Source organism: Falco peregrinus, chromosome 4, assembly GCF_023634155.1.
Source record: "Falco peregrinus isolate bFalPer1 chromosome 4, bFalPer1.pri, whole genome shotgun sequence".
NCBI lineage: Eukaryota > Metazoa > Chordata > Aves > Falconiformes > Falconidae > Falco > Falco peregrinus.
In genome coordinates, this window is record NC_073724.1 from 8,804,089 (window position 1) to 8,817,921 (window position 13,833).

Sequence of the window (13,833 nt, forward strand, 5' to 3'; positions counted from 1 at the left end):
TGGCAAATGCTGGTAGATATTGTTTTACAATCCATGCAGTGAGTAGCAGCCAGGATGGCTTAAACTGAGACATGAACCCTGAATGCTGATGAGTTTGTAGGTGCAAGCGTTTTTCTTTTGCTACTCATCTAGAGTGAAGTATGTGTGGTTAAGTCTTTCTCCCTTCTTTCAGCTGAAGGAGAGAAGGGAGGAGGGTGGTTAATAAAAATGGATTCTTAGCGTCAACTGGATATGTGCACCTGTCTGTCTGTCTTTGCAGGGCTGCAGAAGCTGTGCTGAAGGGACAGGTGGAAACCATTGTGTCCTTTCATATCCAGAACATCTCAAACAGCAAGGCGGAACGAAATACTGTACCCTTGGTAGGGAATACCTGCATGTGGGTGGGAAGGGAAATGGTAAATGTGCTTGTGTGTGTGTGATTCAGAGAGATGGATGAGTATTTATATCCTGAAATAAGTTTTAGGGTGGAAAAGAGAGGGAGAGTTGTTGTTCTAGCCTTCTGCAAATAAATGTCTTGGATGATCCAAAGAAGAGCTTGAGTCTTGCGATATTTCGTAGTATATTTCAGACCCATTGCTTATGCAGAGCTAGCACACAGGCAAGGAGTACCTGCTGTAATGCTTGAGGAAAACGGGTTTCTGCGTGGCCAAGATGCTGCTCTGTAATCGCTGCATGAAGGCTACCCTTCCTTGCAAAGTGTGGGCTGGTGGGGTTGAGACAGGGCGTTTCATTTGCACCGCTGCTTATGCGATAGGGCTGTAAGAAGAGTGAGTGACAGTGTGTGGCTTTCTCTTGCAGAACCCCCAGATCACTGCACTTCGGACTGAACCCAAGCCCCTGCCGCAGCCCCAGCCCCCCACTGCCCAGGACCAGAACCCTCCCCAGAACGCCAAAATGCAGCCGACTCCACCTGTGTCAGCGCCAGTATCCAAATCCACTGGCCCCCCTTGTCCCATAGATCAGGACAGCCCCAGCGTGGAAAGCAAAGTGATGTCTGTGGGCAGCCCTGCCAACTCTACCCCGTTGCAGACAGAAGGATTTGGACAAAGTTCAACCCCCAATAACCGAGCAGTTAGCCCAGTTTCCCAAGGTAGCAATAGCTCCGCTGCAGACCCCAAAGGTCCTCCCCAGCCGGTGTCTGGTGGGGATCCGTCCAGTTTGGGCGAGAATCCAGACGGACTGTCGCAGGAGCAGCTGGAGCATCGAGAGCGCTCGTTGCAGACCCTGAGAGACATACAGCGCATGCTCTTCCCTGACGAGAAGGAGTTTGCGGGAGGGCAAAGTGGGGGGCCACCCCCAAATGCTGGGGTGCTGGATGGTCCCCAAAAGAAACCTGAAGGGCCGATACAGGCCATGATGGCTCAATCCCAAAGTTTAGGCAAAGGGTCAGGGTCTCGGACAGACGGAGGGGCTCCGTTTGGCCCTCAAGGACACAGGGACATGCCTTTTTCCCCAGATGAAATGGGGCCACCACCAATGAACTCCCAGTCAGGACCCATAGGCCCAGACCACTTGGACCACATGACTCCTGAGCAGGTGGCCTGGCTCAAGCTGCAGCAGGAGTTTTACGAGGAGAAAAGAAGAAAGCAAGAGCAGGTGGTTGTGCAGCAGTGTTCCCTGCAGGACATGATGGTCCACCAGCACGGGCCTCGTGGGGTGGTCCGAGGCCCTCCCCCTCCCTACCAGATGACCCCTGGGGAGGGCTGGGGACCTGGGGGTCCAGAGCCCTTCCCTGAAGGCATGAACATGTCGCACTCTCTGCCCCCCAGGGGCATGGCTCCTCATCCGAATGTGCCCGGGAGCCAGATGCGCCTGCCTGGTTTTGCAGGAATGATGAACCCTGACATGGAGGGCCCCAGTGTCCCGAATCCCGCCTCCCGGCCTGGGCTTTCGGGAGTTAGTTGGCCAGACGACGTGCCAAAAATCCCAGATGGCCGAAACTTCCCTCCTGGCCAGGGTGTCTTCAGCGGCCCTGGCCGAGGGGAGCGGTTCCCCAACCCGCAGGGCCTGCCTGAAGAGCTCTATCAGCAGCAGCTGGCGGAGAAGCAGATGGGCCTCCCTCCTGGCCTGAACATGGAAGGCATCAGGCCTGGCATGGAGATAAACAGAATGATGCCCTCCCAGAGACACATGGAGCCTGGGAACAACCCCATCTTCCCTCGCATGCCGGTGGAAGGGCCGATGAGCCCCTCCAGGGGGGACTTCCCGAAAGGAATACCCCCACAAATGGCCTCTAGCAGGGAGCTGGAGTTCGGGATGGGTCCCAGCAGCATGAAGGGGGACATGGGCATGAATGTCAGCATGGGGTCCAACCCACCCCTGGTCCCTCAGAAGCTGAGGGAGGCAGGAGTCGGGCCAGAAGAGATGATGAAACTGCGCCCCGGTGTCTCGGAGATGCTCTCCTCGCAGCAGAAAATGGTGCCACTGCCGTTTGGGGAGCACCCGCAGCAGGAGTATGGCATGGGTCCCAGGCCTTTCCTTCCCATGTCTCAGGGCCCAGGAGTCGGTCTCCGAAATCTCAGAGAACAGATCGGGCCTGACCAAAGGACTAACAACCGGCTCAGCCACATGCCGCCACTACCTCTCAATCCCACCAGTAACCCTAATAGCCTCAACACTGCTCCCCCTGCGCAGCGGAGCCTCGGCCGCAAGCCCTTGGATATCTCCGCAGCCGGTCAGGTGCATTCGCCAGGAATCAACCCCCTGAAGTCTCCCACGATGCGCCAGGTCCAGTCTCCCATGATGGGGTCTCCCTCGGGGAACCTCAAGTCTCCTCAGACACCCTCCCAGCTGGCAGGAATGCTTGCGGGCCCCACTGCCGCAGCTGCCGCTGCTTCCATTAAGTCCCCCCCTGTCTTGGGGTCTGCTGCTGCTTCTCCTGTCCACCTCAAGTCTCCGTCTCTCCCTGCACCTTCTCCCGGATGGACCTCATCTCCAAAGCCTCCTTTGCAGAGCCCCGGGATTCCCCCAAACCACAAGGCATCTCTCACCATGTCTTCCCCAGCCATGCTGGGGAACGTGGAGTCGGGTGAGTGCCACCTCTGCTTGCCACGTTTGGCTCCCGGGTTGGCGGTGGGTTGCCCCGAGGGGTGCAGCAAGGGGAGGGAGGAGGTTTCTTGCAGGGTGGCAGGAGCTGGATGGCTCTTCGCCTGTTGGAGGCTGTGCCGAGGGTCTGGTGGGAGGTTGTGCGAGCGGAGCGCGTGGGCTGTTCCTCCTGCTGCCTTTGTGGGTTTGTACCATGCCTCCCATGTGTCGAGGTGAGGGCTGGTCACTCGGAGGACACACAAGTGAAATGGTGGGGTCACGAGGTGTGAAAAGACGTGGAGTGTTGGTGGGAGAAGTCCTTTCTCGAGGGGTTTTTGGCTGTGTGGCCGTAGATTCTGCTGATCGTAGCTTTGTGGAGAAGATGCTGCAGATAAAGGCTCCTAGGGAGACACGCTGAGCGTAGCTGGCCGGTCGCGTGTCTGGGTGCGGTTCAGGTGCGGCCGGTGCTGTCAGGGTTTACCGGCCCTGACCCAGCGCCGTTTCGGAGGGAGCCAGCCCCGCAGCCGCACGCCGGAGCCCTGCCCCGCCGGGGACCTCGGGGGCGGGTGCTTGCGCTGCGCTCCCCGCTGCTGAGCGGCCCTGGGCGGGGGGCGGCCCGGCCCGGCCCCGGCCCTGCCGCTGCCCGGCCCTCCCGGCGGGGCCCCGGGCACACCCGCCCCTCGGGCCGGGCTCCCAGCGCCGCAGCGGGGCAGCCCCGCGCCCGCAGAGCCGCCGCTTGCCCGCGTGGCCCCCTAGTGCCGCTGCGGGTAACGGCGCGGCCGCGCCGGGGACGGGACCCGGGGACGGGACGCGACGGGGCGGGTGGCCCCTGGCACCGGCTGTGGGGACCGGGGCCGGGACGGGTGGCCCCTCTCACGGGCTGTGGGGATTGCCGGCTGGGTCTCCGCACCGAGGGAAGCGAGCCTTGGTGGTTGGCATCTATCGTGGCTGCTGATGCTGAGCCTGCCATCAGCCTGAGTGCCTACAAGTCAGAACCAAGTGCTTTACTCCATCCCTAACCGTTGTGCTTAATGAATGCTTTTACATGCAGCTCTTCCGAAGCATAAATGTTTTGGCATTGCAGGATTTTTGTATTCTCTGTTCTCCTTTTTTTGGCAGGGAGAGGGGGGCAGCGGGGGAACGTGTGGTGAATTTTCAGTGACAGCACAACTTCGGTTTAGCATCTTCCTTCACATGTGGTCTGGGTGGCATGAAATTCATTGATGAAGAACAAAGGAGATTCGAAATAAATTTAACTGCACTTCCAGTTTTGGGAGAGCAAGGATGATATTCAGCTAATAGGTGCAGAGAATGCTTCTTTAAATGGAAAGAACAGTAAATATATGTATAGAAAACCTGAAATAAAACGTAAACAGGGAGTTTTACTTGTAGCTGCTGATGCAGCTTGTCAGAAATCTGCTCACATGTCTCTGCATAATATCTGCTACAGCTTTTGTTGTGCTGCCTATGTCTTGTGTGCTTGTTTGCCTTCTAAAGAAAAGGAGGAGTTACAGTTGACATTTGGTGGGTGTAGAAACAATTAACTAACTAGATTTTGATTTCTATGGCTAGACCTGGTACCTAAGTCTGTCATCAGTGTATGGAAGTTGAACAGTAGGATTTTCAGATAATTGATAATTCTTCATGTGGATTTGTAGAGGCTCAAGATAGTTCCAGTAGAAGTGCAGAATCCAGGATAACTAATGTTAACCATCTTGATCAATAGGCTTGTTTTTCTGGTTACCTTTCACAGGCATTGACTGCATTAGTCAGATGGTCTCTTGCAATAAAAGGGATTTCTAGTCATTGAGATTTATAGTTGAAAAGTTGGTGGTTTTTTGTTTGTTTTTTTTTTTTTTTAAGAAAAAAACCTGAAGTCTCTTTCTTTCTCTCCTCCCTCCCCCCCCCCCCTTTTTTTTTTTTTTTTTTTTTTTTTTTTTTGCCCCTAAGGTGGTCCACCTCCTTCCACAGTTAGCCAGTCTGCTCCTGTGACTCTCCCTGGAAATCTTCCCTCTAGCAGTCCTTACACAATGCCCCCGGAGCCGACCCTCTCCCAGAATCCCCTTTCCATTATGATGTCCAGGATGTCCAAATTTGCCATGCCCAGCTCTACACCGCTCTATCACGATGCCATCAAAACTGTGGCCAGCTCGGATGATGACTCCCCTCCAGCACGCTCCCCAAACTTACCACCTATGAACAGCGTACCAGGTAAGAAACTCAAAGAAACATCAGCCCAAGCTATCAGGCAGTACAGTGAGGGTGATTTTTACGGAAGCTTCATCAAATGAAGATTGTGAGAGGGGAAAAACCTTGAAGAATATATAGCCATGGGTTGTTTTTGAGGAAAACAGTTGCAATTCTCTGAAACGGGGAGACAGGAATTCTCATTGCAACCATTTTTATTTATTTATTTTTTTTTAATTTGTCCAGAAAGTGTCTGCTCTGCAGCAAGTGTATAACCTGGAAAACCCTTATGCATAGGAGAGATTTTCACTCAGGCAGACTGTAATTACTTGTGTGAGTGAAGGCTGCTCATGGGAATAAGGGTCAGACCTACAACATGTTATCGAGAGGAAACCATTCTTCCCTGTCTTAAGGCAGTGTCACAGTGGTTTTGTTTTGGTTTGGTTTTTTCTGACACTGAATCATCTGGGTTTTTTTCTGGGCTTCGTGGATTGCCTTTGTCGATCCACGTTAGAGAGCGTTAGAGAGCTTTTTCAAAATGTACATCTTTTCATATAGGGAATGTGTAATGGGCAGGTGACCTCAGCCAGGACTGAAGGAAAAAACTGTCCTGGTCCCTACATGAGAAAGTTGAAGAAAAAGTAAAAGGAAACATCATTCTTTTGGGCTGTCTTGTGGGTGAGCGTGTTCGTATGAGAAATCCAGTCCCTGCTGATAGCTTAATGTTAATTAATTAAATTAATGTTAACTTTAATTAAATTAAACACATACCCATGTGTTTAATGCAAAAATAGGCGGTAGCCCCTCCACCCAATTGAATTAACATACTTGAAAGAGGGGATGGGTGGATGTTTCATGAAACTGGCAATTGGTAATGAATTCTTGATGAGTTTACCTGTAGCTTTGCTGTCTCACACAGTAATGATCAGAGTGGCTGAATATACCTGGGGAAGCTGGCTAATTGAATAAGTTCATGATGATAGCTCATTAACCTCATTGATTGCCGCCTCTTAGTCTTATGAGGGTTACCTGATTTATCTCTACTTGAGTTTTGAAAGGAGATTCAGTCACTTCCCAGTGGACAAGTGTCCATACACCGATAATGGGTCACAGACATGTTAATGCCTGTGTCACCTAGAGTGCCAGGGAAGCAGTAAAGGTGTGGGCTGGATTGAGATTGTACTTGCAGAGCAGGCTTTGATCACTTGTTGATAGGGCAGCGACAAGCTTAGGGAGGCAGCTGTGCAGATGGTTTCAGTTTTCTGGTTAAAGTAACGTTTTCCAGAGCCACTACTAATGTATTTTTATTAGCACAATTTTTTTTGTGCGCACGTGCGGGCTTGGTAACCTTGCAGAAAGGTCTCTCGATAGCTTTATTGTTTATTGTTCGCTGTTGTCTAAATGTGATTCCTTATTTCTTCCCTAGGAATGGGCATTAATTCTCAGAATCCTCGAATTTCAGGTCCAAACCCAGTGGGTCCAATGCCAACCCTTAGCCCAATGGGAATGACCCAGCCTCTTTCCCATAACAACCAGATGCCCTCTCCAAATGCTATGGGACCCAATATACCTCCTCATGGGGTTCCCGTGGGACCCGGCCTGATGTCACACAACCCAATGATGGGGCACGGTTCCCAGGAGTCTCCAATGGTACCTCAAGGACGCCTGGGCTTCCCACAGGGGTTCCCTCCTGTACAGTCCCCTCCGCAGCAGGTGCCATTTCCACACAACGGGCCCAGCGGTGGACAAGGCAACTTCCCAGCAGGAATGGGCTTCCACGGAGAAGGACCTCTGGGGCGTCCTACCAACCTGCCCCAAAGTTCGACAGATCCAGCACTTTGCAAGACTGGAGGCCCTGGCGGTCCAGACTCCTTCACTGTTCTTGGAAACAATATGCCTTCGGTTTTCACTGATCCAGAGCTGCAGGAGGTGATCCGTCCTGGAGCCACGGGAATACCCGAGTTTGACCTGTCCAGGATTATCCCGTCGGAGAAGCCTAGCCAGACACTACAGTATTTCCCTCGTGGGGAGGTGCCCGGCCGCAAGCAGCCGCAGGGTCCTGGGCCTGGGTTCTCCCACATGCAGGGGATGATAGGAGAGCAGACCCCGAGGATGGGACTAACATTGCCTGGCATGGGGGGCCCCGGGCCAGTGGGAACTCCAGATATCCCTCTTGGGACGGCTCCATCCATGCCAGGTCATAACCCGATGAGGCCGCCTGCCTTCCTGCAGCAAGGCATGATGGGGCCGCACCACCGCATGATGTCACCAGCACAGACGGCGATGCCTGGCCAGCCCGCGCTAATGAGTAACCCTGTGGCCGCGGTGGGCATGATCCCAGGCAAGGACCGAGCCCCCGCAGGGCTGTACAGCCACCCGGGCCCTGTAGGGTCGCCTGGTATGATGATGTCAATGCAGGGCATGATGGGACCCCAACAAAACATCATGATTCCCCCCCAAATGAGGCCCCGAGGTATGGCTGCTGACGTTGGCATGGGAGGATTTAGCCAAGGCCCTGGAAACCCAGGGAACATGATGTTTTAAGCTGCTACCATAAGACTGGATGTTCTGATCCTTGTCAAGATGAGATTCCAAGTCCTGAGGGCTTTTTTGGGAGCTTCAGGAGTACAGTTTGGCCATGCAATAGGTGAAAAGAGACCAGAGGACGCTTTGGGAAATCTCGAATGTATGGAATTACCTGAAAAAAAAAAATTATTCATTTTAACAGGTTGTTTTTTTTTAAGATTTATTTTTTAAAAATTATTTTTGTGGACTTGGGTATCCCGTGACGGCACCTGCTTTGAGAATCTGTAGCTGTATTTTGAGAATTGCCATTTGTCACAAGTTGCACCATTCTCTGTATGTTTACGTCCTTCGGACTGGCTTCTCCCAGGACTCTTGGTTATTTTTGGGGTTTTTTGTGTACTGTACTATATTGTAAAAGGGATTTTAGCAGAGACTTTAGTCTTTGGGGTGAGAGGAGAATGGGATTCTAGGCTGTTTACTTTAGGTGGAGAATCCATCTTCAGAACTTCGGACTATTTTCCTTCAACTCCAATGTATAGAAAAACCAAACTACGACCTCAGAGCAGAGTATTAATGAAAAGCACAAAAAGGAACTTAAGTTCAGTGAGGAGAATCTTTTAAAAGAAATAAATAATAAGTTAAGGACATATTTTTCAAATTATGGCGTGCTGTCCAGCACCTTCTGTCTCTCCCTCCCACTCTTTATTAAATAGGCTTCTCTCTCTCTCTCTCTCCGTCCCCCTTCTGTCTCCTCCTATGGCAGCTGCAATACGTTGTGTTATTTTGGGGAGTAAATCTAGGAGAGCCTCTCCTCATGTGGGGACTCTTCCCACTTTTAGGAAGGGGCTGGACTTGGACACTGTTACATCCTACAGTAGTCTCTCTCACTGTTTCCTATTCTCCTTTTCTTAGAAACCCCAAGTGATTTTATTAATGTGGGAGTGGAACAGACACTAAAAGTTATCCAGGATTTTTTTTGTGGTTATTTTTTTTTCCTCCCCAGCGTAAAACGTTCTGTGTAACCTCCATTAAATTTGGTACAAAACCACTCGCCAGGGCTGTGGTGTCAGAAAAATAAAATATATTGTTTCTTACAAAAATGAACTGTCTTTTTTTTATCCACTCCAGTTGTTTCTGTGTACATCAGACAGCTGGCCAGATGACTGCTTGCTCTTCCTTACGGTCACAGCCAGCCTAGAGGCCAGGTGCGGCAAGCTTTGGCAGCTCCTAGAAGTCTGGTCTGTAGGCAGCTGCATGCTCCTTGCAAGGCACTTCTGTTCACTTAATCCTGAACTGAGCTTGTTTTTTCTCAGAGTAAGGTCTTATTTCAGAACACCCCAGGGACAATTGTTACAGTCTTTCTTCCTCAGTTTGTCGAGGGTCAAGGAACAGATGAAACATCGTCTCTGTCACTTCCTCCTGGTGAGTGCAGCACTACAAGGTATGTGGTTTTGAGCTTTCCCTGAGCAGCAGCGTCTGTCTGCTGAGCACCGTGGTCCAGTGCTGTGCGGCGGGGCACTGGGATTGAGTGTCCCCCTGGGGGCTTTGGATCCGGTAGGGTCTTGGACTGCCGGTGCTCAGAGGCTGAGATAGTGGGGGATGGATGAGCTTAAATACCAAAGGTGAGAGGGAAATCATCAGTACGCAGATTTTTATCAAGAAAACCCTGCTGGGTAAATTGTTGCTTTGCCACAGTTCTCATCGATCAACTCCTAATCCCCTGTCTTTTCGAGCTTGCCTTTTGAGAGAATTTCAGTGAGAAGGTTTTATGGTTTTGTCTATGAGGAGCGAAAGACTTGATGCTGAAACATGGACTGGGAGTTGAGCCCTGCTCCTGGAGAAGATCGGGGTGTGGATCTCTAGGGCAGGGCTCTCTGGCTGGCTGCTCTTCGGTCCCCCAGTGCTGTATATGGAGTGTGTCATTTCTGTCCCTCCTTCCACCTACTGTTACTTGAAATTCTTTCAATGAGTAGTTTCCTCAAAGGGCTGGCTATTTGGCGTGAAACTTCACGTGGAGAATGAGTCTCTTTAATATGCTTGTGCGTGAGAGTTTTTTGGAGTTAACTGATGCTTAACAGGTGGAAAAAGAATTGCTGTCGGTGGCCAGTTTACCAAAGTTTCGTTGCTAGTGTTTCAAAATGAGTGAAGCCACGCGTCGTTGCAGGCACGCAAGCCTCAGAGCCTTCTGTTGCCTGCTTCCAAATTCACCTTTGTGCTGTCATGCAAATTTACAATGATTTTGGGTGAGAATTACTCTTTTGACAAAGTGTAGGATGTATGTTGTGGTGCTTCCCTCTGACAAGCAGCGTGCCTGAAGCACGGGCTTGTCAAGATTTTAAGAAGAGCTGACAATGACACAGTAAGTGTTATTTCTGTAGAGCGGAGTTACCTCTTCTTTAAACGGTTGCACAGCTCCCTTTTGCATGGGGACTGTCACGGTGCAACCATTTTAAGTGTTGCCACTTCTGCCACAACTCCTGACTGTTTTTACCATGTCAAAGCAAACTTCTTGATTGACGTGGAAATAACCTGGAGGGTTTGGGTTTTTTTTAACAGCCTTTTGCAGTGCCTCCTATGTCTGTTGAGGCATTTTGAATAGCAAAGGATTTAAGGTGACTGTGAGTCATTCTAGAAAAAAAATCAGCCTAGGGGATTCACTGTCTCAAAGCCACTTGATAGTGAAAGGGTACATTTAAAAAATGCTGGATAATTAAAGTACCTTCTGTGTCTGTCTAACTTAGGATGCTGGCATTCGGTATCTTAACAAGAGTTTTCCTACAGAAAATGCAGATGATGTGAGTTCTCCTGAGTCCACGTAGGTGCACTCGACCTCAGTGGCATTGCCTGGTTTGCACTAGCTGATGGACAAAAGATGCTTAATACCTTAGTCGGCTCCAGTCAGAAAAATGACTTGGTAGATGTAAACTGAACTTCTTTGTTTCCCTCTGATTCTACTTCTCCCCTTTTTGCTTTGCAAATGAAAAACCTTTCTAGTTGCCAGCTTTGCAAATTCACCTTGGGTTCTGTAAGTCAGGGTCTGTTCTCTCCTGCTTATTTATAATCAATAGTAACTGTGACTCAGCTCTGGTAGTCATGGTACAGTTGAAGACGGAAAGTGAGGTTGCCATTTTTAGTTTTCTTCCCCTCCCCCTCTTTTTTTTTTTTTTTTTTTTAAACTTTCAAATCATCCTCCTCCACCTTTGTTTGAAAGAATGAAATAGGCTTTATTCATACATGCTTGGCTGCTCTTCCTCTCTAGTAACATGGGAGGAAACAGTCTGCTGTTCAAATTATCTCATCCCAGATGGCTGCGCAGCCGGAGTGCGGAGAGACTTAAAAGGTAAACCCAGCAGATGGTGAACTTCTGAAATGCAAAGTAATGTGCCTGCTAAATCAAAAGTTTAAAATATTTGAAATCTGTTTGTTTTAAAGTAGTAGGCTGTTGCAAACAGGTCATCTGTGAAGTACACTGGCAGTTTTAAGCGCTGTCCAAATAAACGTGAGCTTTGTACCTGTATCATGGGCTAGCTAATCTACCAAAGACCTGACAAGCAAGTAGCCAGCCTTGCGAGTTTAGTCATGACCTCCTAGTGGCATCTAGTGGGTAACATTTCAGAAGACAGACCAGTATGCGGAGATCTGATCCGCGTTGGTCTTGGGTGGGATTTAAATGCTGGTGGTGCTTCTGGCACAATATGTGTACCCTGGAGTAGGATGTGGGTGCCCACCTCTTCCTGAGGATAAGTATGAATCCTAAACACGCAGTTCTTAGGCTGCTGGAACACAGCGTTTGTTGTGCCAGAGTGTTGGGGCCATTACAAACATGGCATATATGGGGCTTAATTTTGCAGTGCTTGGTATGGTGCCAGTCTGCTGTGCTGGTTTTCATTCTGGTGGCAGAAAATGCTGTGTTTCGTTGGTGGTGCTCTTCTGCACTCACGATGGTGACTGTTTTCCTCCTGCAGCCTTGGCAGGCTGTTGGCTGAAACCTGTTCCGTATTTTGATACTTCTCAAGGAGAAATGATCCATGTTGTTTGATATAGGCCTGTATTTAGTAGAGCACTTCACTGTAACAATTGGTGGTAGTTCTTAAGCTAAAAAAGGTGAGCTGTCTTGCATATGTGCTGTGTCATCTTTCCGGTGAGGTGAAAGATTTTTCAGTTTTTAGCCAGTCCACATAGTTTCCGATAATTTCTCTTAATGCTGTTGGTTGTGGTAGGCATGTACCACCTAGCTTTATCATGCTCTTTCTGCTTACGGTTAAAGCACGTTTTAAGGTCTGAAGAGCACTCCTGATAAAGACCCAGACTACTAGTTTTATTATGTTGGATTTATTGACAAATATGCCAAGATCCCTAAACTCTTGATCTTTTGACTTTAACTGGCAAACCTTTTGTGCCGAGAGATGTAGGTCCTTGTGACTCATGCACTCAGGTTTGAAGCTTACGGTTGTGTTTGAGACAGAGAATGAGGCAGGAGAGAAAAGTGATACTGGTTTTTTTCTGGGATGTTGGAAACTTTTTAAAAAAGGATGTTTACACAAGGAGAAAACAAAACCTTAAATTTAAGTTGACATCTTTCCTGCCAATTACCTACTATACTAACATTGCCTTAAATGAAACATATTGTGTGAGGATAGGTTTGCAATGCAAAATAAGAAGGACGTCTTTTAGGCTTAAGTTGACCAACTTGCATTAACTGCATTGGACTAATATAGCAAGGCAGACAGACTAACTTGGGTTAGCAGCCCCAGCTCAAGTTTGAAGGAACCTGAGGTTGTACATACTAGCTGCTCGTGTCAGCAGTTCTCATAGTAACAGCCCAGGGTAAGAAAGTTTTGGACTTCTTTTTCTGTCCCCTGGGATTTGTGTCTTTCCCAGTCCTAGGAAGGAGGCAGCCTATTTATGTAAATGCACTGGTTCCATGGGAAATTGTTGATTTCTGGAAGTTTTTACTGCACGTTCTCAGAAATGTCTCAGCTCTTCCATGCTGTGTTTGCAGTTCAGCACTTCCCACTTACCTGTGTCCTTTGGTCTTAAAACTTCCAGTGTCCCACCAGGCCTCTTCTGAAATGGCTGTTTGTTAGCTGTGGTCAGAAATAACTCCTCCTCGATACTGTGGGCCACGACTGCCATGGAGTTTAGTAGGATGAGACCAATGCACAGCCCAACCACTTCTACGCTGAGGGACAGGGTGAGGCTGGAGCAGGGCACACAGGGCACTGCAGAAACCCTGTAGAGGGCAATGATGAAGTAACCTGTTCCCAGCAGACGCCTCTTCCTTGCCACTGCCAAGAAGCTGGCCTGCTTCCCTGAAATGTTACTGAAATGTGTGTTACCCTGCTTAGAGTGATACGATCACTTCAAGTGTGAATGCAGTGCCCTTTAAGAATCTTACCTGCACTAGAACAGCTTGCTGAATTCTGCTGGTCTTGCCCATGTTGCGGTTTTTAACCTGGTGGTTGGTCAGTTTTGCTGGGAGATGCTCCTAGCTCTTGCTTAGGAGAAGGTGTGTGAATTCCCCCTTTGTCTAGTGGTGTGGCCAAAGCTTCTCATGCGGTTCCCCGATACCCCTTTCCCAAGGAGTCCACGTCTCACAAATAACTTGCAGTCGTATGCCTGATGTTTCCATCGCCATTCTCCAAATACTTCAGACTGTGCATAACGGAGAGCTTGATCAGAGCAGAACACACTGTTCTTAAGCAAGGGTAGGGCCATTGATTTTTATATAATGGCATTACGGGTTTAGGCTGTATAAAAACTTGGTGAAAAGTAACAATGTTTTGTTTGCTTTCCTGACAGCTTCTAATAGCAGTTCAGTGAGACCTCCAGCTATGTATTTAGGATTCAAATTATTCTGTTCACTGTGCATGGTGTCAACATGTAATTGTGGTGGGGGCAGGCTAATGAGAGAGTAGAGGTAAATCCAGCCCACGCTTCTCAGGGAGAAGGTACTGTAGTGCCTCCAGTCACATATCTGTCAATGACTTACATTAACATCACTGCAGTCTGTTTTTGCTAAGTGGAGGGGAAAAAAAAAAAAGGGGGGGAGGGTAATGCAGAAGCAAAACTGCAGGGCCATTTTAGTATGTGGTC

The 13,833-nt window shown here is 49.3% G+C and overlaps 1 protein-coding gene across 15 annotated transcripts in view; it reads left to right on the forward strand.

The window, feature by feature from the left end:
* Positions 1–8,837, forward strand: part of BCL9 (BCL9 transcription coactivator) — a 61,198-nt gene extending 52,361 nt beyond the window's left edge. For 13 of the 15 annotated variants that reach the window (XM_055802254.1, XM_055802258.1, XM_055802260.1 and 10 more), the window contains 4 exons: positions 260–359; positions 799–3,028; positions 4,975–5,235; positions 6,638–8,837. In XM_055802254.1, coding sequence (XP_055658229.1) covers positions 260–359; positions 799–3,028; positions 4,975–5,235; positions 6,638–7,755 — 3,709 coding nt within the window. In that variant the 3' untranslated portion in view covers positions 7,756–8,837. The remainder of the gene's footprint in view (positions 1–259; positions 360–798; positions 3,029–4,974; positions 5,236–6,637) is intronic. The other 2 variants (XM_027784635.2, XM_027784634.2) reach the window with 2 other exon arrangements.
* Positions 8,838–13,833: the final 4,996 nt, after the last annotated feature.